Raw genomic sequence first — 27,330 nt, forward strand, 5'->3', positions numbered from 1 at the left:
GATGTTTGCCACTGTTGCACAGGTCAACCCCAAAGATCTGGATCCAAAATATGCATATATCCAGGTGACATATGTCACACCTTTCTTTGAAGAGAAAGAAGCTGAAGATAGAAAGACCGACTTTGAAATGCATCACAACATCAACCGTTTTGTGTTTGAAACACCTTTCACACTCTCAGGAAAAAAGCACGGAGGTGTAGAAGAGCAGTGCAAGAGGCGCACAATCCTGACAAGTACGTTTGCTCAGGCAGCTTCCCCTCTCCCATCCCACTTTGGCCAGTTAAGCCCAGCAGCACGTTTTACGTGCCAGGTTTTCCGCAGTCAATAGGCACAGCGTGTTGTGCAGAATGATAAGTACTCTTTTTAGTATGTCCATTGGCAAAGTATGTGCTTTCTTACTAGGGAAAGTTATTTTCATTTGTGGAGTCATCAGCTGTCTTAGCTGGTTTCCTTGTTATTGACATCTTAACTGTTCTTGCAGTGATGTAATTTGGGAGTGGTTCTGCTTGAGGCAGCTTAGCACTCAACCATTGTTCTTTTCATAATAAAGTCAAAGAAAAAGCAAAGAAGTAGGGTGCCTGTTCTGCCAAGAAGAGTAAAACAAAGATACAAATTTTTGTTCAAAGTTGGAGTAAGATACGTTATATAGAATTTTTTTAAGTGAGAGGTGAGGTTTCATCTCATTGGGCACAATCAGTGTTTTAAGACAGGAACGTCAGGGAGCACTAGATATGTCTGTTCTTACTGAGTCATATTAAACAGAAAATGTTTAGTTCCTTATCATCATTGAAATCTCTTTTTAAAGAGGCATCCCTTGTGAAACTACTACTGGAACTTGACCTTTCTGGATTTTGGCTGAGAGTATGAGAAACTGCCCAAGACAGAGGCAGCCATGAGCAGAGAGGCTGATGTTCACACCAAAGGCTCCTCAGAGACAGAAAATCCAGTTCCCCACTGACTTCAGTGCATCTGCTTCTCCCAAAGGGCAGAGTGAGGAAAGCTACTTTCACAGTGCAGGCGTAGTCACCTGAAAGTTTTGTTCTGGCAAGTCAAGAGAAAAGCACTGATGTTTGAGGGCATCTTGTTACATGACGCAGCTTTGCTTGTAAGCTGCTTTGTAGCGGCTTGTGCGTGGTATTTGTAAGTGCTGGAGCAGCGGTAGGTGTTTTGAGATGTGTATTGAAGCAGGTAGTTTCACTGACCTGAAAGTGCAGCTGTTAGAGTATGTCTGGCAAAACCAGAGAGGGTTGTTCTTCCAGCAATACTTTCCCTAGGTTATTACATGCTGTCATCAGCTCCCACCACTCTCAGCCAGCCAGGCCCTATCTTCAGCGTTAGGTGGGAATTCGATGACCTTCTCTTCTCACCTGCTTTTCCCTCTGACACCTGCCTCACCTCAGCGCTTTTCTCTAAAGGAAGCATCTTTTTCTCCCCGCACCCCACCCCTTCGATAAAGTCATATATTTTCATTTGCTTCCTATCTAAAAAGAAGTGCTCTTAGTTTGAGAAGAAAGCAAGGCTTACTGATGTGACTGGAGGAGCAGTGGAAGTTAATCGTGCATGTGCAGAGGTGCTGGGTGGCTGTAATGGTACCCACCCAGCATCTCTGCTGCAGAACCTGCTGCCTGTGGTACACAGAGGACAAGTGCAGTGGAGCTGCAGACTGTGGATTGCTGGTGTTCTGCTCTGGAAGTCCTGGGTTTCCTGCTCTCCAAGGAGAGCCACCCTGTAAGCCGGAGCTCATTTAGATCTGAGCTGACTGGCAGCAGACACTCACCGGAGGAAGGCATACGTGGAGTTTGGGAGGCCTTCCAAAGTATGTGGAGCAGTCAGGAAAAGGTTGTTAGCTCAGATCAGGCTTCATGTGCCATAACAGTACCTTTGCCAGACCCCCTGAGATCCGTGAGAAGGCCTTGACTGGAAGGAAGGGGTTTATCAATGGTTTACTCTTCTGTCAGCTCCCAGAGCAGTTATTAGAAGAAATTTTGGGATACTAAAATCTGACAGTGAGAGCTTTTAGCCACGTGAATGTGACAGAGCTCAGCAGCAAACAGTGACGAATCCAAAAGGAATGCTCTTCCAGTGCCTACTGTCTCGCTTTTGCTCATTTGGTGATTAAAACTTAATTTGTATGGATTGATAAAGAGATTAACAAGGTCAAAAGTTAATACTTCAACTTAATAGTTTTGCTTTCTTAACTGCTCTCTTGTTGGGTGAGTTTCTCTGATACATTTCTTGCTTTCGAGTAGCCAGTCACTTGTTTCCCTATGTGAAGAAGCGTATTCAAGTCATAAGCCAAACCAGCACAGAGCTGAACCCTATCGAAGTAGCCATTGATGAGATGTCCAAAAAAGTCTCAGAGCTCAATCAGCTTTGCACAATGGAAGAAGTGGACATGATCCGACTGCAGCTCAAACTCCAAGGAAGTGTCAGTGTCAAGGTAATGACAATTTGCTTTTTTTTTTTTTTTTTTTTTTTTGTCTTCTGCCTCTACCTAAATTTTTATTCAGGTTTTCATCATTCCAGACATGGTTTTTCTATTTTATATTTCTGGTTATGTCTTGTATTCCAGTGCTGTTGAAGCCCACCCTAAAAATGTAGGGGAACTGAAAGTTTTCCACTGATGTTGATGAGATTTGCCGCATTTATGTGCAAATATTACGTGCAAACCTATTTCAGTCAAATGTTCTCTAAATAAATGTTAAGACCTTTCCAGGAAGACCATCATGTGCCACTTGAGAATACAGCCCATCACACAGCTGGGCATGCAGATATTTTAAAGGGAGTTTTGTTAGGATTGGGGTTGTCATTCCCAATTTAGAAAAGCTGGGATTGGTGAGAGGTGTGTGTATTTCTGGTTCCCTTGTTAAAATGTCTTCAGGCATACAGCTTTCTAGATTGTTACCTAGCTGAGGACTTTGAAAGGCCAGCAGGGATCTGCAGTTTGTGCAAGGCTGACCAGCTCCCTTTTCTTCAGTAAAACTCTTCAGATTTCATCCAGGTGACAAGAGGAGTGAGGTGATGTTCCTCACACAGGTTTGGTTGCCTGAGGCCAGTCCCCAAGCCTTGGAACACAAGAGAATATTACAATAAACTGTTTGTTCTCTGCACCCAAGTTGTGTGTTTTTCCCCCAGGTAAATGCTGGACCGATGGCCTATGCTCGAGCTTTCCTTGAAGAGACAAATGCCAAGAGATATCCTGATAATCAAGTTAAGCTTCTGAAGGAAATCTTCAGGTAAACGTTAAGTTTAGATTTCCCTCCTCTGCATAGTATGAGTAGTGTGAGTAGGTGTGACGTGGAATCAGGCTGAACTGAACCAGGCTAATTTACATCTGCATTCACCCTATTTTCCAAGTCATTCCCAAGAAAACATTTACGGAAGTTTTGGGTTATCCTAGTAGCCTACATTCCTCTTGATCTGAGAATGAGTTCTGAAATTCATTTCTAACAAGGTGTAATTTGCAAGGGAGAGAAGTACAGTAGGATTTGTGTGTGTTTATATATATATAGACAGTTTTTTCATTACTACAAAAATTATGGGGTTGTTCTTTGTGTTTTTGTGCTTGTAGGCAATTTGCAGAGGCATGTGGACATGCTCTTGATGTCAACGAACGCCTTATTAAGGAGGACCAATTTGAATATCAGGGAGAGATGAAGTCTCATTATAAGGACATGCTCAGCGAGCTCTCTGCAGTTATGAATGAACAGGTTAGAGCATCTGTTTTGGTGCTGGTTGGGCTGAATGAGGGTAGCTAATTGTGTCTTCTAGTGACAAATGAAGCTGTAGAGCAAAAAAAAATGGAAGTAAAACCTGGCAGTGCAACAGTCACTGAGAAAATATAGTTTTCTCCCTCCCACCCAACATTTTTTTTTTTAAATCCAGGTTTATTATACATAATGAATTTGACTGATCGACAAAGGTTTGTCTTCTACCTGTAGCTACATATTGGAGAAAAAAAAAATCATTAATGAAAAAATTCAAATTCAAAAAAGTTGAATGTTTATGAGGCTAAATGCAGACTGAGGTCTAGAGGCATAGAAAGATAATCAGTTAAACCAGTGTTTTATGGTTTGCTTGCCTTATCCTACAGCTGTGATGTATTTAATTAAAACAGTAAATTGCTTTCAAGATCTAGCTTATAACTGGAGGAGGTATCTTTATAGTTTCTATTTGTATTCAGCTTTGAGAGCAAGAGTTATTTCTTTTTTATCTTTTTATATTGAAGTACACTGTCAAAATACATGCCATATATTTCAGCTGTTAGCAGCTTCAGAAGGACAAGTATGCATGGCAACATTGTGCGAAATGCACCCCAAAATACTGAGCTGGACTTCAGTGCATACTTGCAGCTACTCTATTGTTGTGTCTATGCAGATATTTTTTATTATGTTTTCTGTTTTAATTTAAATATTGAATGATTCTGCATACTTAGATGCAAATTAAATCATGCTTAATTATTTCTCTGCATGCTTGTGTGTAGGCCACCTTAGATTGCATCTGAGAAATACTCTGCAGTCGTTGCGCTGCGTTACCTATAGCACACATAAGCACTGATTGTGTACAGAGTTACTTTGTTTAACCATTGGGATCAGTGATGGCTTCTCACAGAAGTGTCCAATTGGCACCCCATCAGAGCATGCTGTATTACTTCTCTTCATACGTGAAGAGAATAAGGATTTATCAGGATTTTTGGCCCATTGTTATACTTACTGTGGAATCAAGCTAGTTTTTGACAAGGGTGTAAAGCGGTGTAATTGCTTTGAAGGCTTGGTGTATGTCAGGTGGGGGGCTAGCTTGATGGTTGCTCTTCTGAGAGTTGTGCTCCTTTCCTGTTCAGGTGTATAAAGATTTCAGAACCTCAAGCATTCCAGTAATCTTATCATAACTAATATTTATCTCTGTTTGTTATGTAAGTATGTAAATATTAAGGGTATCATCTGTTACTCCGTGTTCATGCCTCTCCTGTGCAAGTTATTTTGGCCATCCAGTCAATGTACATAGGCAGTACCTTGTCTTTTGTGTGAGCTACTGTTCCCACAAGAATGGAGACTGCATGGTCAACTTAAATGAGGCATGACCGGCCCATGAGTTTCAGCATTCATAAAATATTTGGTGAGTTCTACTAAATACTCACACCTGTATTTATATCAGTGAGCTCTGAGTTTTCATCATGTAAATGAAAAGACTAAATAACATAAAATTACTTGAACATAACAATGTAAATATGTAAAGTTAAGAGTTCATCCAGCAAAAGTCAAAATCACCATCTGTTTAACCAAAATATCTGAATTTGACAGTCCACGCTGAAAACCAGTCTCCTACTTGAGCCCTGTGGGGAAGCCTTACAAGTGACAGCCCAGTTTTCCAGGCAGCGTGGCTTTCCGGGAAAATTCTGCTTCTCTTGCAATGAATCCATGAACTCCCTACTTCTGAGCACAGCATTGCCTCAGAGGAGTCCCATGCTGTAAACTGTGGCTGAAATATTTACCTTGCAGTTGGAAAGCTTGAGGCTCTCTTATAACTGTGCTGTGTGCTTTACACCAGTAAGATTTGCCATCTTTTCCATTGTCGTATTCAAAAGGGGTTTGTTTGCTCACCCGCTGACAGTGACTCTTTCATCACCATATGTTTTTCTCTGTTTTGTTTTGTTCTGTTTTTCTTTTCTGACAGCTCTGTCATGGTCCTTGCTTATACAGCTTCTCTTCTTCCCTGTCTAACATTTCCCTCAATACTATAGCCAAAAGTGGTATGTTCATTTTTCTTACATCTATTTTTTTTTCTTTTAATGTCATGTACTTTCCTCACTTGCTGGTTTTTCTACTTGGTATGTTTGTTCAGTTTCACATCTAACGAATCCCTTGCTCAGGGAGTTAAAAAAAAAAAGAAAAAAAGACAAGGTACATGTGTGATGTATTGTCCGTGAGCAGTGTTGAGGTGCATGTTCTTTAGGATCCTAGTCATGAACTTGGGGAGCTCAGCGGGGCAGCTTGACAAGAACCTCCTAATGCAAAAGCACGTGCCTGTAGTAGCAAAAGTGGCGGGATGGAAGGGCCAGGGACAAATGGCATAGAAAGGTACCAATTAAGCCAAGCCCCCCTTGTCCTGTGAGTGTGGTCCCCTTCTCACAGCCCTGCCCACCATGCTGCTTGTGCCCATACCCTGGGACAACTGGAATGCAGGCTGAGGCCATGCTGGGGTGCAGTGGAGAGTGTGCAAGCCCAGCTGCGTGTGTTTCAGAGGAGCGGTACAGCCCAGCGCAACAGCAGCCGCCCCAAGCTCTCTGACTCTGATGCCCTGGGGGAGAGCGTTGGATGTGAGTCCCAGCTGGGCAGGCAGTGTGCCCCGCAGCCCGCCTGCACTCTGTCCTGCTGCCCCGCTCTCCTCGCAGCTTCCCTGGCTCTGCTGGGCACTGCCGGGTGGTGCTGAGTCCCAGTGCCGTCCCTTCACCTGCTGCATGGGAGCAGCTCCAAAGCTGTACGTGGAGGCGGTGTGGTCATGTCCGCCCAAGTGATAAATGTGCTAGGGTTGACCTGCAGCCCTGACTGGGGATAACTGGGGGTTGATAGCATAAGATTAAACCTGGAGCTTTGTGAAGGGGAGAGGTTTCTCTTCCACTGCTGATGGCTGCATGGTCAGTGGGGGTGGCCCGTGTCTCTGCTGGGGATGCTTCAAGATAGTGTCCCATGGAAAAAGGCAGGTTTTCAGTCTGTATTTATAGAAGTAGGAAGAACAGCTATTACCAAGGCTGAAAAGAACTTCAGAAAAAAAATCTTCCTTCTTGCTAAAGCTTTATGCAAAGGACAGGGCAGAACAAGCTTTTGCCACTGCTCCTCCCAGAGTACAGCTCTGCCTGCAGCCTCAGCCCGGCAGCGGTCCAAACCCTGCTAAGGGACGTGTTTCCTCGGCTGCTCTGTGTGAGGCTCGGTGGGGATGCAGCGTGCCCTGAGTGACTGCGTGGGTGCAGCTGGGGCTGGCTTGTACCACGGTCAATAGGTGCTAGTGCAGGTGTCTGCTGAGTTTATAAAATGTAGGTGACTTCTAAGTTGTGTTTGTGTTAGAATTGTTAGAGAAACATTGTTCAGGGAACCCCATGAAGCACCGCTTGGCAGAAGCTGTGACCCTAGCCCAGTCCCATTTATCCCCCCGGTTCAGAGGACATCCTCCCTCTCGCTGCAGCCTCCTGTCACTTCTGGGTCCCAAAGCAAAAAACCTCTGTCAGATCTTTAGCATCATTGTGTAATAAATAAATAAATAAAGGGAAACCCTTGGTTAGACAATTAATACTTCAGACACCAAAGTATTCAGATCTCTCTCACTGTTACTTTTTTTCCTTCCCTTTTCTTTTTTATGGAAAGATTGCATACAAGGAGGACTCGGCAAAACACCAAGGGATGGAGCGCACTTACTCGCGAGTCATCAATAGAGCCAGCTCGTCTGTGCCAGCAGCAGCCACCCCAGCAAACCCTGATGCTTGACTGCAGCATGGGCAACACGAAGACTTGGGGTGGCTGATTTTTTGGGGGTTGGGTTTTTTTTGCTCTTTGGGGTTTTTTTCCTTTTACATTAATAGTACTGAAAATTTATTTGGTCATGGACAACGCCAGGAAAAGGATTTTTGAGTTATGATTTTAATTTATTGGAATTCTTCATGATGTTATTTTTTAAAACTGCAAGCTTGATATTTTTTTTTTTTTTTTGCCTGCCCCAATATTTGCACATTCCCTATCTTTTTCATTGTTGTTGTTGTCTGGTTTTGGTTTTGAACAGCCTTTATTAAGCCAGGCTGATTATGAAATTCCCATTGAACAGATAGGTACACAGCAAACCCTAAGTTTGCTATAAATTATAATATATCTAATACTAAGTCCTAGTATACATATATTTTAAAGGTCAGAGTGGATGTTTTATAACATTTAAGTATATTGCAATTGTAAATAGAAGATGTGTAAAATATGTCATTTTTACAAAATTTAAAAATTATCTTTTTAGTTAATTATGACAGTACTAAGAATATAGATAACATTTCAGTTACCATTATATTAAAATATTTGTGTATGTGTATAAAAGCGTCCATAAAATTTTCTCTTTGAAGGCCTGTGCGTTGGTTCATTCCCACGTCAGCACTTTCCGAAGTGGTGAGATCAGGATGCCTCCTGCATCGTGGCTGTCTGCTGTGTTGTGGCTGTGATGGGGACACTTCCGACCATCTGCAGAACTTGGCTTCAGATTTGCTCCGTGGCCCCAGGCTGAGGCCACCCTGGGAACCCAGGGCTCAGTGTACTCCTGCTTGAGGCCAAGGAAGCTCTGCTCATCCTTTTAAGTTTGTAGCCTCAGAATTTGCTTGGGGGCTGTGAGGAAACCATGTGCCTCCCGTGAGACATGTGTTTCAGTTTCCACGTTGTGTTGGGATGAGGTGGAGTGGTTCTGCCAGCTCTTATGAGTTCCCTTTAACCTCAGCACTCACACGCTCCACGTTCATTCCTTTACCCATAGGAAATCCCTGCTTTCAGGGGTCCCTGCTTGTTATTTTAGGATCCAACTCTTCTGTGCATGCAGTCCCCACAGTTCCATTAAACTGTGGTTCATTTTCCCTGGGGAAACCCTGGTGATTCCCCAAAGTCCTCCACAGGCTCAGGAGCGTTCGTTCAGGTCAGAAGCCAGCGCTGTGCCTTGCTGTGTGGGCTACCAGGAGGGTTTTTGCAGTGTGTTGCCTCATTCTGCCCGACCTCTTTGCCTGTATCTCTTCCCATGACACTCCCAGTTCACAACTGGTGAATCTCAACTCAAGTTGTAGCCTGGCTCTGCAGAAAAGAGCCAAGGGTGGCCTCTAAATTCACCCTGTCTGTACGTGCAAGGTAAAAGTGCCACTATCCAGTCTCTGCCTTGCTTGCAGGTACTGCCAGCGCTGGCTGCAGGGTCTCAATATCACCAGATTGGGGATTTTTCAGAAAAAAATCTTTGAGAAGGGTTGAAACCCACATGGTGTTCTTTCCTGGGGGAGGAAAGAGGGGAGCAGTCGAGATGGGCACTCCGTGGGCTGGGATGGGCCCTGCTCCAGTTAGTCCTGTGGCAGCGCAAGCCCACGCCTGTGACTTGGTGACAGCCCAAGCTCTTGGTGGCATGCTGCGTGCCAGCATCGACCGCGGCTGGAGCAGGAGCCAGGCACCTTCACCATCCTCACCTCAAAACGCCCAGCTCTGCTGTTCAGGCACCGCACTGTTCAAAACCAATAGTCTGCCAAAAAGAATGATTTCTGGCTCAAATTTTAATCTGCTTTATACTTGCCCTAGTTTTGGCATTCCTTTCCGATTCTCCTCCCCATCCCTCTGGGTGAGGGGCAGGGAGTGAGCGGCTGCGTGGCATTAAATTACCAGCCGGGGTTAAATCGCGCCAATACTCTATACACAGTGGTAGATGAAGTTATTTGCTCATTTGTATATATGGGAGGAACCAGTCATCGGTGGAGACAGCGGGAACCCGCAGGACAGAGCAGGTAAGTCTGAGCATCGAGCCCTCTTGTCCCTTGGTTTGTCGGTCTCACTGGACTCATTTTGCATTTACTATGATTTGCGTTTATGGATGGGTATTTCAGAAACGATCAAGGTGATTTGGAGACAGACCATTTCTAAGTAGCATCCACAAGAATTGAGCAACTAAATTTGTTGGGCATCTTTGGGAATAACTGGATTGCAAAAGTGTGGCTCGCACCGGGGGAGTGTTGCAAGCTGACACCAGCCTGGTCCGAAGCCACACTGTGGTCTGTAAAGCGGAGGTAAGGAGATCCCTGGATTGTTTTCTCAATAGCTTGCACACAAAATGAGTTTCATGTGTAACTCTAAGGGTTGTGGGGTTTGGTTTGTTTTAAGCCACCATTTCTGCAGCCTCCTCTGGGACTTTGAAAATCCAGTCTGTATTCCGGCTGTTATCTTATTGTTGGTGTTAAAGATGCTCAGGCTTGTGTGTAGCTGTGTCCTTATTCCAGATGGTTCTTCATCTCCTGCTGTGTTCAAGCACTTCCAACATAGCTGCGTGAAAGCAATTAGCAAACATTAGCTTTGAACTGGGGCTGCATCAGGGAGAGAAAACAAAGCATTAAACCATGGATTGTCCCAGTGTTTTGAGGGGTGAGAATGAGAGAAATGCAGAAGGCCTGCGAGGCTGTAGGGATTATTACAAAGATGGGATTTGGCCCTTTATTGCCGTAAAGTTGAGCAACCAAAACTGCAGAAGTTAGATGTGTCGGCACTGAATCCCACATCCAGCCCCCACAGAGCTGCACGGTGTTGCAAAGGCTGGTGCCTGACGGGGATTGCGTGCCACAGAGCAGGCACTGTGAGGAAGGGCTCTTTTCATACAATCCCTGCTTTTCAAACTCTTAGGATTACATGCGGTCTACGCTATTTTTTTTCTGTTTAAAACTCTGCTCTGAGACTCCTTTTGTCTAAGGCAACCACCAGGACACACGGGTGGCTGTTCGCGGAGCTGAGGTTTTCTCCAGTAAATTATTTCACAGTGTATTCTTACAGCTGGGTTTATGTTTCAATGACTTTTGAAAGTGATCCTTTGAACTTGCTTTATTTCAAACATTAGAACAATTTTAAAACAACCACACAACAAACTTCACTTGTTTTCCTTTACACACAAACAACAAGCATAAGGTGGGTAAAACACACAGAGAAGAGCAGTTCAGGGAGGCAGACATGTCCAAGAGCAAACGGACTTTCCTGCTGCTGGCATCCATAGGTTTTATTTTTACTGCAGGATGGGCAGGGCTTCGGTGGCTGGAGCACAGCTGCCCCAGGGGGACGGGCAAAGGTGGCTGTGAGACATGCTGCAGGCAACATTGTGTTAAATGTGCTGCTTGAAGAAAAGAAATAAAGATGGACAGGGAAAACAGCTGCCGGTGCTTCTTTAAGTAAGTCTAAGTTCTTGCTAAGTGTGGAATTACAGAGGTGTTTACCTCTACAGGTGGGACTTTGACAAGGACTGATTTTTAGGCTATGAGCAAGATTATTAATAGCAGGCGAAAAACAACGCGTATGTGCAAGCGCTTGATTTAGCACTGTTGTTGGTGTCCTTGCAGATGCTCAGCGTGTTCAGCTCTCGCATTCAGATTGCTTGTGTAAGAGGAAAATCTGCATTTTTCTGCATTAGACCTTCACAGCAAATGGTTTCGCATAAGACTTTTAAGTGCAGTCTGAGAAGCTGCTCTTGTGGATTCTCCGAAGAGGAATTTTGGGAGGCAGCAGAGCCAGAGGAGAGGCAAGTGGCAGAGGAGGTTTGGGGCAGCGCGAAGCCATCAAGGGATACAAGGGGCGGAAAGGCAGAGGGCAAAGCTGAGCCCAAGGAGGTTCTCATCCCCCTGCTGCTGTAGGCAAAGCGTGTGAAAGATTCCCCTTCACCTGAGCAAGGAGATCTGCCCGTGCCAGCCTCAAACTGAGCTACTTTAAAAAGTCTTCAGAATGCAAATGAAATTATACATTTGTTATTTAGTGGAAGCTACCCTAACACCCCAAAAGAAGTTAGACGTTATACATGTTTTATGTTTAATCACATCTTTAGTGACACCTAACCACAACCAAAGGCTTAAATTTCAATTAGAGGGAGATGTATTAAATGTTTAATAGGAATCATTCCTTACAGGGTAATTATATCTTAACATTCACCAGAGAGATGTTATGTCGGCAATGTGATGTTGATCAGAACAGGGGTGATTTTTTGGGTTGGGTTGGATTGGGGTTGTTTTTTTAATAATACCCAAATGAGAAACAGGAGGATGATCTGTACCATTTGTATTCAAGACATGCTGCCCTTGTGCCACAGGCACGGATCTAGCAAGAAATGAAGTTACATTCACACGTAGTTTTGAACGTGGAGTTATGGACCTCAGTGTGAAAAATGTCCCACGTGCTGAGAAGCATCAGGCTGCACATACATTTTGCTTCAGTTTTGAACAATTTTAAAACTGGTAACTGACTACTCGGTATTTCAGCTGTAACTAATATGGGAGGGTGATTCTTCAAGACAGATAATCTATCAAGGCTATCTTATCTGCTATGGATTTAAATGCATTTAGCAATTTTTAACAAGCTTGCTATGCATGCAAGATATTTTTCTCATAATATTTAGATTATCACAAAAATAATCAGTGTTTATGCATTCACAGCAAGCAAATTAAAGCAGTGAAGTGAATTTTGAACCCAGATAGTTAAAGGATGTTAAAATCAAATACCAAATGAGAAGAGAGAAAAGGGGTTTTGAGAAAAGCATCCAGAGCTGTAGAAGAAGAAAAAAAAATACAAAAAAAAAGAAAGAAAGAAAGAAAGAAAAAACTTCAAACTAGAATGTTTCTCACTTAAGAGAATTGCATTGAGATAAATAAAATTAATCCCAAAGATAAAGAACAGCCAAGCCCATCTAGAACTATGAGTGTTACCAGGAAGGACCTTCAGCTCCACCACTGCTGGATCCCCTCAAGCAGGAGCCCCCTGGCATGGACCCACCGGTCCCGCACATGCTTCCCGCTCCTCCTGTCCTCACTTTGCTTTCTGGAGGCTGCGGCACGGAGCTGGCAGCACTTCTCCTCCAGGTCCCCTCCTTGTAGAAAGGGGCTGCTAGAGGATCTGATGAGCTGTGCCGGGGATGTGCCGGAGGCAGCTGAGCTGCTGCCTCTCCCGGGGCAGCCCCTGCGCAGAGGGGGTGGGCGGTGGGCGGCTGACTGGGGGGCCGTTGGTGACTGGATGTCAGCAGCGCTCAGGGCATTGCTGCGGAAGCACAAAGTGCTGCTGCGCCACGTAGCGCTGCCTGCAGTGGGAGGGATGAGTGGTTTGGTTGAGTTGTCTACTTCTACACCTTATTTTGATGTGGGAGCTAGAAACACTGCTGACAATTAACGATGAAACAAAGCACTTGTCTTTGCAGCAGAAATTAATGAGCAAACAGAAGGCGTGAAAGCACCAGGGGCTATTAAGGCTCCAGGCTCTCAGGACTGCTGGCGGAGCTGAGTGGGCAGTGGCTGGAGCCACCATCTCCCAGCTCACCCTACAACAAAATCCTGGAGCTTTGCTGGTTAAACACGGCTGCCAGGAGACATCAAGGGGCAGTGAGCTGTACCGACACCGAAGAGCCGACTGAGACAAAATAATCGGAAACCTGATGTTCTTGGCAGTTATTTTCTTTTTGTTATTTTGCATGGGGGTTTTTGCTTTTGTGGTGGCCCCAAGTATATACATCCTGACAACGAAGGGCACAGCTCCTGATCTGGTGGGAGAAAATCTGCTTGTGGGCCTTTCAGGCTTCAAAATTGCCATGGGTCAGCTCCTCTGCAGGAGAGCGCCCGCTTGGCTTCTGCTGCCAGGTGAGCTCTGTGATGGGAACAGCAGGGCTGCCTGTGCAGGGCAGAACGTGGCTCAGGAGAGAGATCAAAGTCTGAATGCAGAAGTAAAACTGCCCAAAGTTAGAGAGGGTGGGTCCATGCGTCTCGGAGATGGGACGTGCTGAAGCAGCCCCGTTCCCTGGCTCAGCACCTGCCACGGCCAGGGCATTCGGATTGCGAAGCCTCAACGTCATTCGCTCCTGCTTCGTTGCAAACCCCTTGTAGTGGCAGTTCATGCAGCGCTGCTCCCACTGCCTCCTTCGTGGCTGGGTCAGATCTCTCCTGTACTTCAAACATGTAATCCTTCTTACTGGAAAACACGACTGAAATTATTTGCCAAGTCACACTGAACAGAGTAAGTAATTTGAGTAGGGAAAACTTTGGGAAAGACCAAATCAATGCTTTCCTTTTGAAATGGCTAAAATCGGAGATGGGCTGGAGTTTGCTCTGGATGAGGTTGGTCCCTCCAGCTATGCCCTCCCTGGGAACACCAGCACCCGCCAGCAGTGCGGCAGCCCCTGATGGAGATGCTCACCCCAGTGAGGAGCGCTGCAAAACCCAACCCTCATCTGCCCAGTGCACGCAGCAGCATGTACATCAGGAGGAGAACACACACTCGAAACCATCGTTGGAGCCAGCCAGGGCTGTGACAGGACAGGGTTGGTCCCTGCATGGACAGTGTGGTGATCCAGGGTGCAGGGGTGGGCTCGTGGCCAGCAGCACAGCACGCAGACCCCAGCCTGGGCACCCGCAGCTCTCTCCCCCATGGCACCTTCCAGCACATTTTTGTTCACAGTCTGCAGAGAGCGGCTCTGGGCAGTCGTCAGCTCACGGGGTGGCTCAGGGAGGAAATGAGAACATTATTATTCTTTTCAAGAGAGGTCCAGCATGTTTCCTTGGTGAAATATTAGCTATGGAAAAAAATCAAGTAACTTTCCTACCTCCCAGGCACGTGTTGGAGTATTTGAGATGGGGAAAAATAAAAAGTACAGTGAAACCAGCAGGGTTAGGGGAAGCTGTCACAGCGTCTAGATTATCAGGCCAAAAGAGTATGAGTGATTTTAAGGCAGAATGGTAAAAAGCTCATTTGGGAGAACCTCCTCATCAGTAGCCTGTATGTCTCTTTTACACGTACAGCCTCAAGATGCAAAAACACTGGCACCCAAGTCATTCCGGCACATGGTGCTGCAGGAGCTGGACCGGCCCTGCGGGAGAGTTGTGTCTAACAGAGGTTTGGGATCCATCCTGGGCAGCCGCTCATGTCCTGTGCCCTTAGGAGCATCCCTGAGGCCCAGCGAGGTGGGAGTTAGAGTAATGAGTGTCCTTCAGGCCAGGAGTTGTAGTCTGTGTGGGATACGTGTGTGATTGCTTCTAATGCTTCACTGAATTGACGGTGTGCAAGTATTTATTGGAAAATTCTCAGTAATGCAGAACTGCAGTCATAATTACTGACTTTCCTGTCCTGGTTGTTGAGAATCTTCGTGCAGTTCTTAATCACTGAAGCAAAGTATCTTGAAGTTCTCAGTGTGAGCATCTCCCCCTGAGAAATACCTGAGAAATTCACCTTTCCCTTTCTTCAGTTAATTACCCCCCAGCTCTATAGAAGATGTGCTTTCTGCGTGCTTTTTAAGCTGTGCTGCCCATATGCTGTTTCAGTTAGCTATAATCATTCATTTGTGTCGGAGAACAGCTGTGAGGGTGTCACTTGCCCTGCAATATGTTTTTGTGACCTGCAAACGCCACGTGGTGTTCCCTATAGTTTTGAGTCATGTTTTAGATGTATTTGCATAGATTGCATATGGTGTGATATCTTATAGCTACGTAGACACAAATATTCTCACGTACATTTCACGTGGTATGTTTTGTTTGAGAAAAGAAAACAGGGTAAGAAATAATTATTATTTTGGAATTTAGGGTGGATTTTCTGCTTGGAGCTTCTTTGTTAATCATGAGGCTATCTCCCATGAGTGATGGCTTGTTTTAATTTGAAAGCTATTGCAAGTTCTGTGCAGGTAACTATGGGTCCAGTTGCATGCTCCTAGTTAGGAAACCTCCAGCTGAGCATACAGATTTTCTTGCACAAGGCACGGTTTTGTACTCTGTAGCATATGTTGTGCTTGCAGGGAGCTGGCGTAAAACAGATTAATTCTGATTATTCCAGACTAACTTGAGAAGCCATTTAAAGGGAGAGATACTAAGCAGCTTGGAAATGCAACATGGAGGCCTGAAGTGCCTGACTGAAAAGTCTGAAGCATTTTTGTAGCCTTGCTTTGCCGCCAGCCCCGGCCAGAACCACAGCCAAGGTTTTCAGCTGTGAGTCACGTACCTCAGAGTTTCTATTTCCCATGTTCAGGTTAAGCCTGGTTTTTTAAAGTATTGAGCATCCCCTGCTGGAAATCAGCCCCCTTTCAGAAACCTCTGATGCTCAAACCCAAAGCAATACTGGTAAGGTTACTGGGCTGCGGGCACTGCACTGGAGGTTCCACGTGTTGTACGGGTGCTTGGCTCCCTGCAGCCACGGGATGCTCGTGGGGGCTGCTTGTAGCAGGGCTCGTGTGGGGGTTTCTGTGCACGTGTTGGGGTTAAGGCACAGTCAAATGGCCCTTGCAAAAGGGAAAGGATGCTTAACAGACATTAACAAGTTAAACAATTACGTGTTAAATAGACTAATCAAATAACTTTGTACCGTGGTTCCCTAATCAGATTATGAAACCTGAGAATGCTTTAAATGTTAATTGATTTTTGCTGTCTTGTTTTCTTTCTGGGAGGTTGTGCAGCTCGCTCCCCACAACTGCCTCGCTGCGCCCACATAAGCAGACGTGATTAAAAGGGAGCGTTTAATTAGTCATGAGTGTAAAGCAAGTTTTCATTCAAGCGCAAAAAGCAGCCAGTTTTATATTCTCTCACACCCGGCTACACGTGAGGCCAGTGAACGTTTCCACAAGGTCTCCCCTCGCTACTCCCCACTCCCTCTGCAAATAGTACTGGTTGTGCCTGTGCCCCGAAGGCAGCCCGTGTCCCCGTGTTGTCCCCATCCCCCCCTCGCTTTGCTGCCATGCTGCTTCTCCCCACTTCGGTGTGAATGGGGGAGCGCTGATGGAGACTTGCCATCACCTTCCTGGGCTCGTCCTGCCAATCCACTGGGTAATTTTCATTCTGCTGGCAGGCAGCTGCCCAAGCATGCTCACAAAAAGATTTGTAGGGAAGCAACACGTGTCAGATGCTGTTGGTGGTCTGGCGAGATGCGGGCGGTGGGGCAGGCGGCCCCCGTGGGGGTGGCAGGGTTGGCTGCAGCCCAGCAGTGGGTGGGCTGGCAGGGGCAGGAGCATCTCGCCCTTGGCTGGAGCAGCCGCACAGGGGCTGGTGCTGTGCCCCATAGCTCTGTGTGCATGAGGGCACCCTCTCAGCCCTTCTGCACGGGTGAAACGGGTTCCCTTCACAGTGCAGGGGGGCTCTGGTTCTGGGGAACATCCCGAAGCAGGGAGGGCAGCCTGCTGCTGGCATGATAGCACTGGCAGCCCACTCGCATGGGTGCCCGAGCACCAGCATACCCTGTTCTTGTCCTTCAGAAGGGGCTTAGGAGTAGCAGGTTGCACCTGTGAGACAGTTTGGAGCCAGAATTCATGCTTCTCAGAGTAAGTATGGAAATTTTTCAACATTTGTAGTTGTGGGAGTGTACCAAAATGGGCCTCTGGGTTCCTCTGCAGAGCGATGGCGGCACAGAGGAGAGGGAGGTGTTCCTGCACCTAAAACTGGAGACACTCCAAACAGCCCTGTAATTAATGTAGCCAGTGAATGATTAGCTGATTGCTGTGGTGAAGGCCTGAGGCAGTGCTATAGAAATTGGTATGAACTCCTGTACCTGCCTTTGCCGTGGAAGCTCAGCTCCGGTGAGGAACCCAGGCTGGCCCTGTGGGGACATCCCTCCCGGGCAGGGGCATGTGAGCTGGGAGGATGGGGCAGATCAGCACCCTCCCTGGGGAGTGCACGGCCAGGGCATGTTAGGAGATTGTATTAAACACAGACATCATCAGCAGACTTTAGAGCTTGAGCTGTTTTGTCCAATTATTAAAACATTTTTTATTTGTGCTGCAAATCTTCTCTGCCAAATCTTTCCATTGCAAGAAGGATGCATTTCTTTGTATGGCTGAGCATTTGCAGATGAAATTCATTCAAAGCAAGATGTGACCTGGCCTGGTGGAGCAGCACCCCTGGGGACACTGATTCCAGCTACGGCACTGCCAGCATGCCAGGCTCAGGTGAGCAAGGGCTCTGTAGACCATGTCACGTGTCCCACCCATAATCATGCTGTTACTCAAAGTTGCTTGGAAGAAAACACATTAAAGCAGAGCAGCAATTTCAAACCTTCTGGTGAGCCTCAAGCAATAGGTTTGGCCAAGCGGAGCACAGGGATAATTTAGACATCTACCTGTCTTCACTTTGAGAAGAGTGAAAATGGAGAAATAGAAATGGAAAACAGGGAAAAATGTAAATTTACCTCTCCATTAAAATCGGGCAGCCACTGAGAATTAAACAAGGAGAAAGCCAATACAGGACCAAATTTTAACATTAAACCTATTAATCCCTTCAGATGCATAGGAGAAAAATGATCAACACCATGTGTCAGCCAAAACAGAATCAAAGCCCTAAAAAACATTTCTTTTTTTATGCATTTTTAAACCCACTGAAATATTCTTTTTTTGCATCCTTAAGTTGTACAGAGAGATTCAGAAGAGAATTAGGCCCTTTTGCACCACAGTGAAGTGTAAAATGTTAAGTCAAAGTCAGAAATCAAGCAAGGACTCAGGGCACAGCAATGCCCTCGCGCAGTGGCAATAGGAAGAGTTTGGCATTAGCCCTGACTGGTGCTGCTGTCAGGCTTTTTGCTTGGTCATTTTTAATAGGATTAATAAATCCAGCATTGCTACCGTCCGTGGCTGCTAACAGCAAACTTCCCCTGGAGAATCCTGCCCTGGCAGAGATCTGGGCTTCAGCTTGGTGCAGGGATGATGGAGCTGTGAGCCGCACTCTTCCCCAGGCTTTCCTGTGAGTCACGCGTCGGGGCGGGCAGGCTGCTGTGCTGCTCTTCCAGCCCGTCCCAGTGAGGCTGGAGATGCGACGCAGCGTTGCTGGTCCTCAGCCAGGGTGCCAGAGCACCGGCGTGACGAGGCGCCTCGTGGCAGGCAGGGGTGAGGGTGTGGCACTGGCAGATGCGTCAGAGGGGGAGCAGAGCATCATAGGGATGGAAGTTTTACGGGTTAGGGGGAGTGTGTGCCAGGCGAAAGGAAGGGTGTTGTTTATTGCTAAGCAGTAACAGAAGGAGACTTTCCATCTCCACATTCAGTCTTGGTCCTCTGCCTCCATCTCCTCCTAGAAACTGAAACCTGTGGCAGCCCAGCCACGCTGTGACCAGCCCCTGTGGTGGCAGGGGAAGGCGTGGGCAGCGGTCCCCGCTGTGCTTGTGCGGAGTGTGGAGGTTGCGGCGCTGCTTTGGTGCACCTTATGGCAAGCTGAAGGCTGGTACTTGTGCTCTGCCGGTGGGGTTCAGCCCCAGAGAGGGGCACTCCGTCTTTCTGCACGGAGGTTGCTGTGCTGCTGGGAGGCATGACACAGCTCCAGCCGCAGCGTGCCATAGAAAATAGCCACAAATTTACTGCTGATGGATTTTTCAAGGGAAAAAATATTGTGATTTGCAAAGAGAAAAGAAAACTTTGTTTTACTGGAGTAGCCATGAGTCCTTTTTGGTTTTTTTATATCTCTAACCTTCAGGGGAGCAAAAGAGCAGATTTGGCAAGCAAGACAGCTGGAAAAACTGTTCAGCAATGGCAGTAGCTGTGCAGGAGCCAGTTTCTGCTGGTGGCAGGTTTCACAACTGTCCTGATTTCGGCTGGGATCACATTAATTTTCTTCTTAGTAGCTGGGGTGGTGCTGCATTTTGGATTGGGTGTGAGAATAATGTTGGTAACACTGATATTTTTAATTGTTGCTAGGTGATGTTTATACTAAGTCAAGGATTTTTCAGTTTCTCATGCCCTGCCAGCAAGAGGGCTGGAGGGTCACGGGAAATTGGGAGGGGACACAGCCAGGAGAGCTGACCTGACCTAGCCAAAGGGATGTTCCATACCATAGAACATCATGCTCAGTATATAAACGGGGGGCAGGGGGGGGTGGCGGGTGTTGGCTGGGGCTGCCGATCGCTGGTCAGGAACTGTCTGGGCATCAGTCAGCAGGGGATGAGCAATTGCATGGTGCATCACTTGGTTTGGGGTTTTTTTCCCCTTTTGGATTGTATTGCTTTCTCCTCGTTACAATTGTTGATAGTAGTAGCGTATATAATATTTTATTTTAATTGTTAAGTTGTTCTTATTTCAACCCACGAATTTTATCTTTTTCCTGAATCTCCTCCCCGTCCCTCAGTGGCAGGGATGAGTGAGTAGCTGCATGGTACTTAGTTGCCAGCTGGGTTAAGGCACGACAACAGCACACCTTCTCCGCTCATAGTGCAGCCCCTTCCCCAGGGACACCCTGCAGCATCTGCGTACACACACATGTCACCATTCACGCACATGTCACCGTGCCAGGCAGGGAGCTGCAGAATATCAAGTGGTGGCAGAATAAAGAGCTGAGCTCCTCCCAGTTTTGGGTGAAGCAAAGCATCTGCATTTTGTTCACGGGGTTTCTATTGCAACACTAGTTGGTATGCAGTTCGTACAGTCCACTGAAACACAGCACAGGCTCCGGCAGTCGCATACGGGTATTGCTGTGGGGCTGCTCCAGCCCAGCAGCTGCCAGCAACTCTACCTTGTGTGTGGTTATTCTTCCTAGTGAAGAGGTTTGGATATGACTGAAGGTGAATACAATTTTACCCAGGTCCATGTCCTACCAAGCACAGCTTGCCAAAGCAGCTCAGCTGTGAGAAACCCTGTCCTTGCTGTTGAATGACTTTAAGTTGAAGCGTTTCACAGCGAAACGCACACGCAGCGATAGGTGTTTGTAGCAGGCACGGGAAGGTATGCTGAACAGCCAGCCAGCCAAAACCTGCAGCCTACCGGCGTGCCGTGGCTAAGAGGCACATGGCTAAGAGCCCTGGCCTGGGCTGGCCACCCCACAGGTCCAGCAATGCAGGCATGTGCCTTGGACCCCACCAAATTTATAAACACGAGGTCATGTGCATGGAGCTCTGCCTGCTGATGGGGACACGCTGACCAGCGGTGAATTTAGCTTTGCCAGATTTTCATCATTCAAAACTCCTGACTCATCTGTCCCCCTGCCCATCAGTCCCTGGGCAGGAATCGCAGCAGTACAAGGTTACAAGACAAATGTTGTTGCCTCAGCGTCTCTGGTACAACAAAAAGTCCCTGCCTGCTCTAATCTGGTACAGGTAGAGCAGTGGGCATGGGATCAGAGGAGCAAACGTCTTCAGTAAACTAAATGCTGACCTGGCAACCATCCCCTGCCCATCCAAACCTGCCAGCTGCAGGATCAGCAGCAATATTATAATTACACGAGTGCTGTTGCTGCTGTAGTACCTGATCCACTTGCTGGAGAAAGAGATAGAAATATAAATTTGAAACCAACACTGGAGGGTTGCTGCTATGTTTTCAGTCCTTGGATCACTCCAAAAGAGGATTTGTATTTCAGTTCCAGCAGTTTTGCTCACCACACGTTGTCCCTGGCACGGGGGCACCTGCACTGTCATTTAAGCCTGGCTCCAAGCCCCTTTCTGAGCCCAGCTTTCCCCTCTCCTTCCCATTTGTATGTTGTTACGCCCTCAGCAATATGCACCTCTCTGAAGGGAGGAAAAAACTCAGCATAAGCTGGTGCTTCTGGTTGATGCAATCTGGATGGGCTGGAGAGAGGACAGCCACAATCCGCCAGCAGTTTTGCCAAGATTAATGCCAGCACGTCAAGCCCAGGCTGCCAACAGCCCTGCAAGGGGGAACGCAGCAGGGCTTGGTGTGCTCTTCCCCTGGAAAAATCCATATAGCTGCATATTCCTGCAGGAATTCCAGCAAGTCCTACCTGCCCTTGTTAGGCATGGCATGCTGCTGTAGTTGGAGGGGAGGGGGGGAAGCAAGCACAGCATGAACTACAGGAGCCACTTCGTCCTTGTGAAGTGCTTTCTGAGGATGCTGCTCCCAAGGCGGCAGCACCACCCCCACAGGAACATGCCCAAGGGCAAAGCTCCTTGCCTGCGTCCTTGTTTTTCTCTCAATTCCAGTAGTTTCTACCCAACTGCCCGGTAGCTGCTTGGCAGCAGCGCCTCCTCACAGACCTGACAGCTTCCTCTGACACCCTCTGGAAAAAAACAAAACCAAGTCATCTCTTGTTTTGAGCATCTCACACCAGCTTTCCTTTCTTCCCCCGGGCTCCAGCAGCAAAGCAGTGTGCACACAGCTGGAACGCCTTTGGTTTTTTCTCAGATACTCCTGAGTCACTGCTGAGCTACTGGAAGGGGAATGGTCTCAAAACAAAAGGTGTGTTAAATTATTTTCCCGCTGGCTTTCTGTCATTCTCAGTTTTGTATTGTGAAGCGGTGGGGGGTGGGAAGGATGTTCCACAGGTTTTTTTGCATTTTACTGCTAGCAGAAAGCTCGCTTTAGGGACTAGGTGATGAGAGCAGCACAGAGGATTGTGTTTCCCTGCCTAATGCAAGATTCATGCTTGGTCTGTCTCTCCTTACACTCCTGGGATGCTGGTGCAGGCGCCTCATTCCAGCAAGGGTGCCCGGGAAGGGGCAGCGGGCTCCGCTGTGGCCGCTCAGCAGTCTACCTGCTCGTCCATCACCGCTGTTGGCGTCCTTCGTTAACAGCGGGGGGCTTGCACTGTATCAGCTTTCGTTTGGAAATTTCATTTTCATTTGAGAATTTGCTAATTCTTTTCCAGGTGCACAGAGCAAAACAGAGTAACTCGCCCAGTGTTAAAGGGAAGAGGAACTGCAGCCCAGCAAAGGGGGACCCCTCCAGCGGGGCGACCGCTGGCCTTCTTGGATAAACCAAAGGAAATAGGCTCCATCCTCCGTGGTCCCTTTGGAGAAAACCAAAGCCTGAGACAAGCGCGGGGGCGGGAGGGGTTTGCGATGGTGTGGCGATACCATGTTGACAGTGATTTGCGCAGCATGCGAGAGGCCAGCTCTGCTCTGAAAAACAAGACCTGAATGAATAAAAGATGGGCTCTCTCCTAGGAACTGACAGCTCAGCCCAGCCCTCCAGGTGGTGGGAGCCAGCCCCAGCCCTGTGTGCGGGGACGGACTCCCATCCTCCGCAGGCTTTTAAGGGCAGGATCCCCCCGCCACCGGTTCACGAGGTCCTCTGCAGGGCGGGCGCTTTGGCAGGGGCACGGGGAGCCCCGATGTGTGGTGTGGGACTATGGAGAAAAACTTGCACCTCCTCCAAATCATCCGCAAGATGCGTTCCCAAATCAATACGCTGGAGAGGGAAAACAGAGCCCTGAGGGGAGAACTGCAGGCCTGTGGGCAGAGACCTGTGCCACCAGTGAGAGAGGCAGCAGGAGAAGGTGGGAACAGCAACGTGAGGAGCCTCACCAGTGATGGGGAAGGACCAGCTGTCTCTCCAGCATCCCTGCATGGAGGCATCGTGGCTGTTCCCGCTCCGGCACCAAAGGAGCAGACAGGTACCAAAAAGCCAGGGCTGTCCATGGCACCTGTGTGTGCTGCCCATGCAGGATCTCCCAGCCCAGCTGTTATGTGTCCGCAGGGAATGGGAGACGAGCCACTGCCTGTCTAGTAAACTTGATGGAAGTGCTCTGGCCTCCTTCAGCGCCCACATCCAAAATCAGCTGCTGCGCTCTGTGGTCCTTTCAGGGGGGTACCTGCATCCCCCAAGCTGAGCTTGCTTTGCTGCTGCTGCTTAAGCAAAGAGTTCAACTCAGAGTTCCGTTTGTCCTTGTTTAAGCAGACTTTGACTTACTGCTTTGAGGTTTTGTGGGCACGGACTGTCTTGCCCATGCCTGTCCCCTGTCTGTTCTAGCCAGAAAAAGACCAACAGCTGTAATCGGGCCGTAACCTCTCTTGCCTTAGTAAAAGATGAGGAAAAACTCTACAAAGAGTAACAAATGGTGCTGGGTCGCACACATCACACCAGATGTGCAGTTTCTTTTTGCAGATAATGCAGTTAGTTTTGGCTGAGGGAGAGAGGGGCCACTGTAGGGGAATAAACTTTCTTCACGATTTTATCAGAGGGGAAATATGGAAACATTCCTCGTTATAGAAGAGTAGTTGGGACTTCCGTAGGATTAAATGAAGCAGGAATTAGAGCAAAATGTTGTTTGGTGAGAAGTTGTTATCTAGAAGTGGATGTGGTTATTGGCAGGGTCAGGCTGTTTGGTATCGTATGTGCTTGAGGCCTGTCGGCTGCTTGACTGGTGTCTGTGATGTCCAGTCGGGTGGAAAACTGCCTCACTAACGCAACGTCCTGGCATTAGCGTGGTGTGTGCTACGAGCTGCAGCTGCCGTTACAGCCCATGTGCTCCGCAGCGCTGGCGGCTGACCCAGCCTCGGCTCTGAACCAGCCTCCGGGGGATGTCCTGGCCACGGAGAAATGTGCCTACAAGTTTTGACAGAGACAAGTCCATGAAAATGTATGAGATGAGAGGTGGAAGAGCACTAGTGGATTTACGTGAAGCTAGACGAGTGCTGCCAGGTCAGGTTACTGACCCGAGGGCCTCTTAAACTGAGGCTGCTGGTGGCTATGGGTGTCACCAGCTTGGAACAGGTGGCTGGTCTTTCCGCAGCATGGAAGGTGTGCGGAGTGCCTTCCAGCCTTGTGGCTCTCCCCCTGCAGCTGCCTTCTGGGGAAGGGGGGATCCCCATGGGCTGTACGGCCGCCTCTGCTTTTCAGCCTTGCCCCGTACAAAACTTTTCTACACCAAGAGAAAGCGATTAAAAATACATCAGGGCTATCGGAATTCTCATTATTATTACTGTTCCTAGCTCTGTTTTTGTCTCTGCTGCTCAGATACCACCATGACCGTGCGGCGCTACACCACGGCATCAGCGGTGCCTGCTCCTTCCAGCGCGAGGGCTCCCCGGGCCGGCAAGAGGGCTCCGAGCCGCAGGCTCCCAGCCACACCAGGCAGTGCCTGGCCACCAGCCCCTCCTGCTGCCACGTACCTCACCGGCAGAGAGGAGGAAGGGCTTGAAAAAATGCCAGCCAGCTGTCTTTCATACAGTCGTTCCAGTCAAATGAAGCTGTTCCAGCAGCATGTCTATAAGTGCAGGTAGGTTCAGTTTGCCTTCGCAGCATCACCTGCCTGGGCTGGTTACAATTTTCACCTAATAACCTATATGGATGTTGTTTGGGGAGTTAGTTCGTTATTAGCAGGCTCTTTGTTTGAACCTATATGGGCACGGAGCAGCTGGGAGACCTCTCTGGGGTAAGCTGCCCTGCTCCTCCTTGCCAGTGTCGGCAGTTTTGATTTACTACAGAAAGGAGAAGCTGAGGGAAGAGGGTTGAAATCTTCTCTCCATTAAAGCCAGGCAGAGTTTTGCAGATTGATGTGCTAAGCTTGAAAGGGATATTTATCTTTGAACAAAAAGCATGGAGATATCAAGGAACTTTGAACTACGCTTTTGAAAGTGTGATTAATATGGCTCATAGATTTAGATGCAGTATCATATTTCCCCTGTAATTGAAGCATTACCAATTAATGCTTTCAGCCTTGAGAAAAATACTTTCAGGACAGCTTCTAAATTAAGTGAAATGGCAGCTGGACAAGCCCTGAGCGTCTTTGCTCATTGATGAGCAGCTTTCCAACACAGGCCAACAACCACGGGTAGAAGCACCAGTAATGACACTGTGACATGGGACAGCCCCAGTCCCCTCCTGGTGCTGGTATATACACCCCAGCAACCCGTGGGGACTGCTGGGTTTAGCACTGGTCATGCCGTGCTTAAAAGAAGAAGAATCCCAATGGCCTGGAAGTGCGTGCCTTTGGACAGGGAGGAGCCCGTGCGCCCACCTGCCCACGCGTGTCCCAGGGCGCAGGGCTCCCGTGGCTCCTGCTCGGGGGCTGTGCAGCTGCGGGGGGCCGTGTCCCTGTGCTGGCTTGCCCCTCTGTCCACCTGGCACGTCCGTACCACCCTGCTACAGCAACGCAGCCCCATGGCAGGCCAGTGGGCAGCCTGTGCAAACCCCGTTAGGAGCCCAGCTCCTTGCAGAGGGGCTGGAGGGGACCAGCAGGTCAAATTTTCACAGGCACCTATGTTTTTGTGTAAGAGCATTTGGGAGTCCGATGTTTTACAGCACTTAAACATCTAAATTTAGTCCCTGGCAGGGAACTCGTATGGTTTTCGAAAGCACCCTGACCCTGTAACTCTGGATTTCAGCATATGCTCCACTGGGTCCAGGGAAACTTAAGACTCTCGGTGCACATAAACACTCGGGAGAGGTTTGCCCTGAAGGAGCTCACGTGGGAAGTGAGTGTGCTAGGAAACACAGGGTCAGCATGCAGGAGCAGGAGTGGCAATGGCAAATGCTGCTGCTTTCTCATACAAGCAAGAGAGCTTTCAAAGCAATCAAAATGGCAATGCAGATCTATTACAGCTAATGCCTTGGGACCTACAGACTTAAAAGCACCAGCTACGCAGCGGACAAAGGAACGGCGCCGACTATTTTATCGCTGCCTTTAGAGCTGCCTTGTCAGCTCTGAACAGCAGTGAGTGTGGCACCGTGACTCACAGCCACGCAGTGTCAGCTGCTTTAGGAGGAGAAAGGGCCATGGAAAGAGCTTTTAACCTAACCCCCTCAGCAGACTGGGTGATACCCTGAAGCGTGAAGCTTTGTGTGTTTCTTATACCAAAAAATGTTAATGCATTTTCTGGTTGTAATGGTGGATGTTTCTGTTATATACATAAAGGTCTAACAGCAGTCTTAGTAAGCTTTTGACTAGTAGGATAACGTGTGGCAATGAGTTCAGCAAGCTAATTAAGCTTAACTTTTTACAGTGATGACATTTTTGCTTCCCAGCGTGCTGGTCCATGTCAGGTTTTCCTATTCTTTAACTAGTGTTGTTTTCTCACGTTTTCCTCTAAAGCTATAATACTACATGTGATGTTCGGTATTTTTGCTTTAAAATTAACTCTGTAGAAGTATCACTTTGGATTTATCTAGGCTGCAGTTACATCCAAGTAATAAAACAACAGCACTGCTAACAAATATCACTAACTTACAGGTCAACGTTTTCATTCATATATGCTAAAGCATTATTTATACCATGCAATTCTCACTTTTTTTGTAAATAAAAAAAAAAAAAAGACTAAGTATTTTAATACATTAGGCAGGATAAGAGAGGCTGAGAACTGTTTTCAGGGCTGTTGTAGTAAAATTACAAAAGGTACAAGGTCCATTTGGTACAGATGTCACCATTGCGGTGTTTAGGTTTGATGGTTTCACCTTCCAGTGGGACCGGTCTGATTGGCAGGTGAGAAGGGGCAAGGAAATGGTGGAGGTCCTCTGCCCTGCAGGACACCCCCCCGTGACCATCAATAAATACTTCCATAGTTTCATGATTTTTCCTGCCTCATGCTCCTGAAGGGCCTGAGTGCACCAACAGCAGTTGCAGAGGACAGTCAGGATGAAAAGCAAAGCTCCGCAGTACCCGATCTATGTACTTGTCCCCGATCTATTTACTTGCCAAACCAACCAGGTTTGGGACACATCAAGGAGCACGTTTCTCCCTCTGCTTTCACAGCTAGCGTTGTAATCTCCCGCACACACACTCACTGCTTGCAAACCACTGTTCTCACACCCGCCTGCAGTAGCTGGGTGCTGATGCCTACCAACATAAGCCGCTGAAGGACCTCTGGGTCCACGTGGTTCACGTGCACCCCAAGGGGTCTGCACGCACGGCGGGTGCTCTGCACATACACATCAGGGGCCCGCAGAGGCACGTGAGGCTGGACGGGGAAAAGGCAGATGCTTGCAGCAGACGGA

The 27,330-nt window shown here is 47.7% G+C and overlaps 2 protein-coding genes across 3 annotated transcripts in view; both read left to right on the plus strand.

The window, feature by feature from the left end:
- Positions 1-8,102, plus strand: part of DOCK10 (dedicator of cytokinesis 10) — a 159,664-nt gene extending 151,562 nt beyond the window's left edge. Inside the window, exons 50-54 of the mRNA XM_080408973.1 lie at positions 23-233; positions 2,250-2,440; positions 3,136-3,236; positions 3,572-3,710; positions 7,359-8,102. Coding sequence (XP_080265099.1) covers positions 23-233; positions 2,250-2,440; positions 3,136-3,236; positions 3,572-3,710; positions 7,359-7,478 — 762 coding nt within the window. The 3' untranslated portion in view covers positions 7,479-8,102. The remainder of the gene's footprint in view (positions 1-22; positions 234-2,249; positions 2,441-3,135; positions 3,237-3,571; positions 3,711-7,358) is intronic.
- Positions 1-27,330, plus strand: part of CCDC195 (coiled-coil domain containing 195) — a 42,516-nt gene that overhangs the window by 14,866 nt on the left and 320 nt on the right. The window contains exons 2-3 of one of the 2 annotated variants that reach the window (XM_080409963.1): positions 20,344-23,011; positions 24,355-24,616. In XM_080409963.1, the coding sequence (XP_080266089.1) occupies positions 22,747-23,011; positions 24,355-24,616 (527 nt within the window). In that variant the 5' untranslated portion in view covers positions 20,344-22,746. Of the gene's footprint in view, positions 1-8,233; positions 23,012-24,354; positions 24,617-27,330 lie in introns of those variants that run through there. The other variant, XM_080409962.1, reaches the window with a different exon arrangement.

This window comes from Falco punctatus, assembly GCF_963210335.1.
Source record: "Falco punctatus genome assembly, chromosome: 13".
Classification (NCBI taxonomy): Eukaryota; Metazoa; Chordata; class Aves; order Falconiformes; family Falconidae; genus Falco; species Falco punctatus.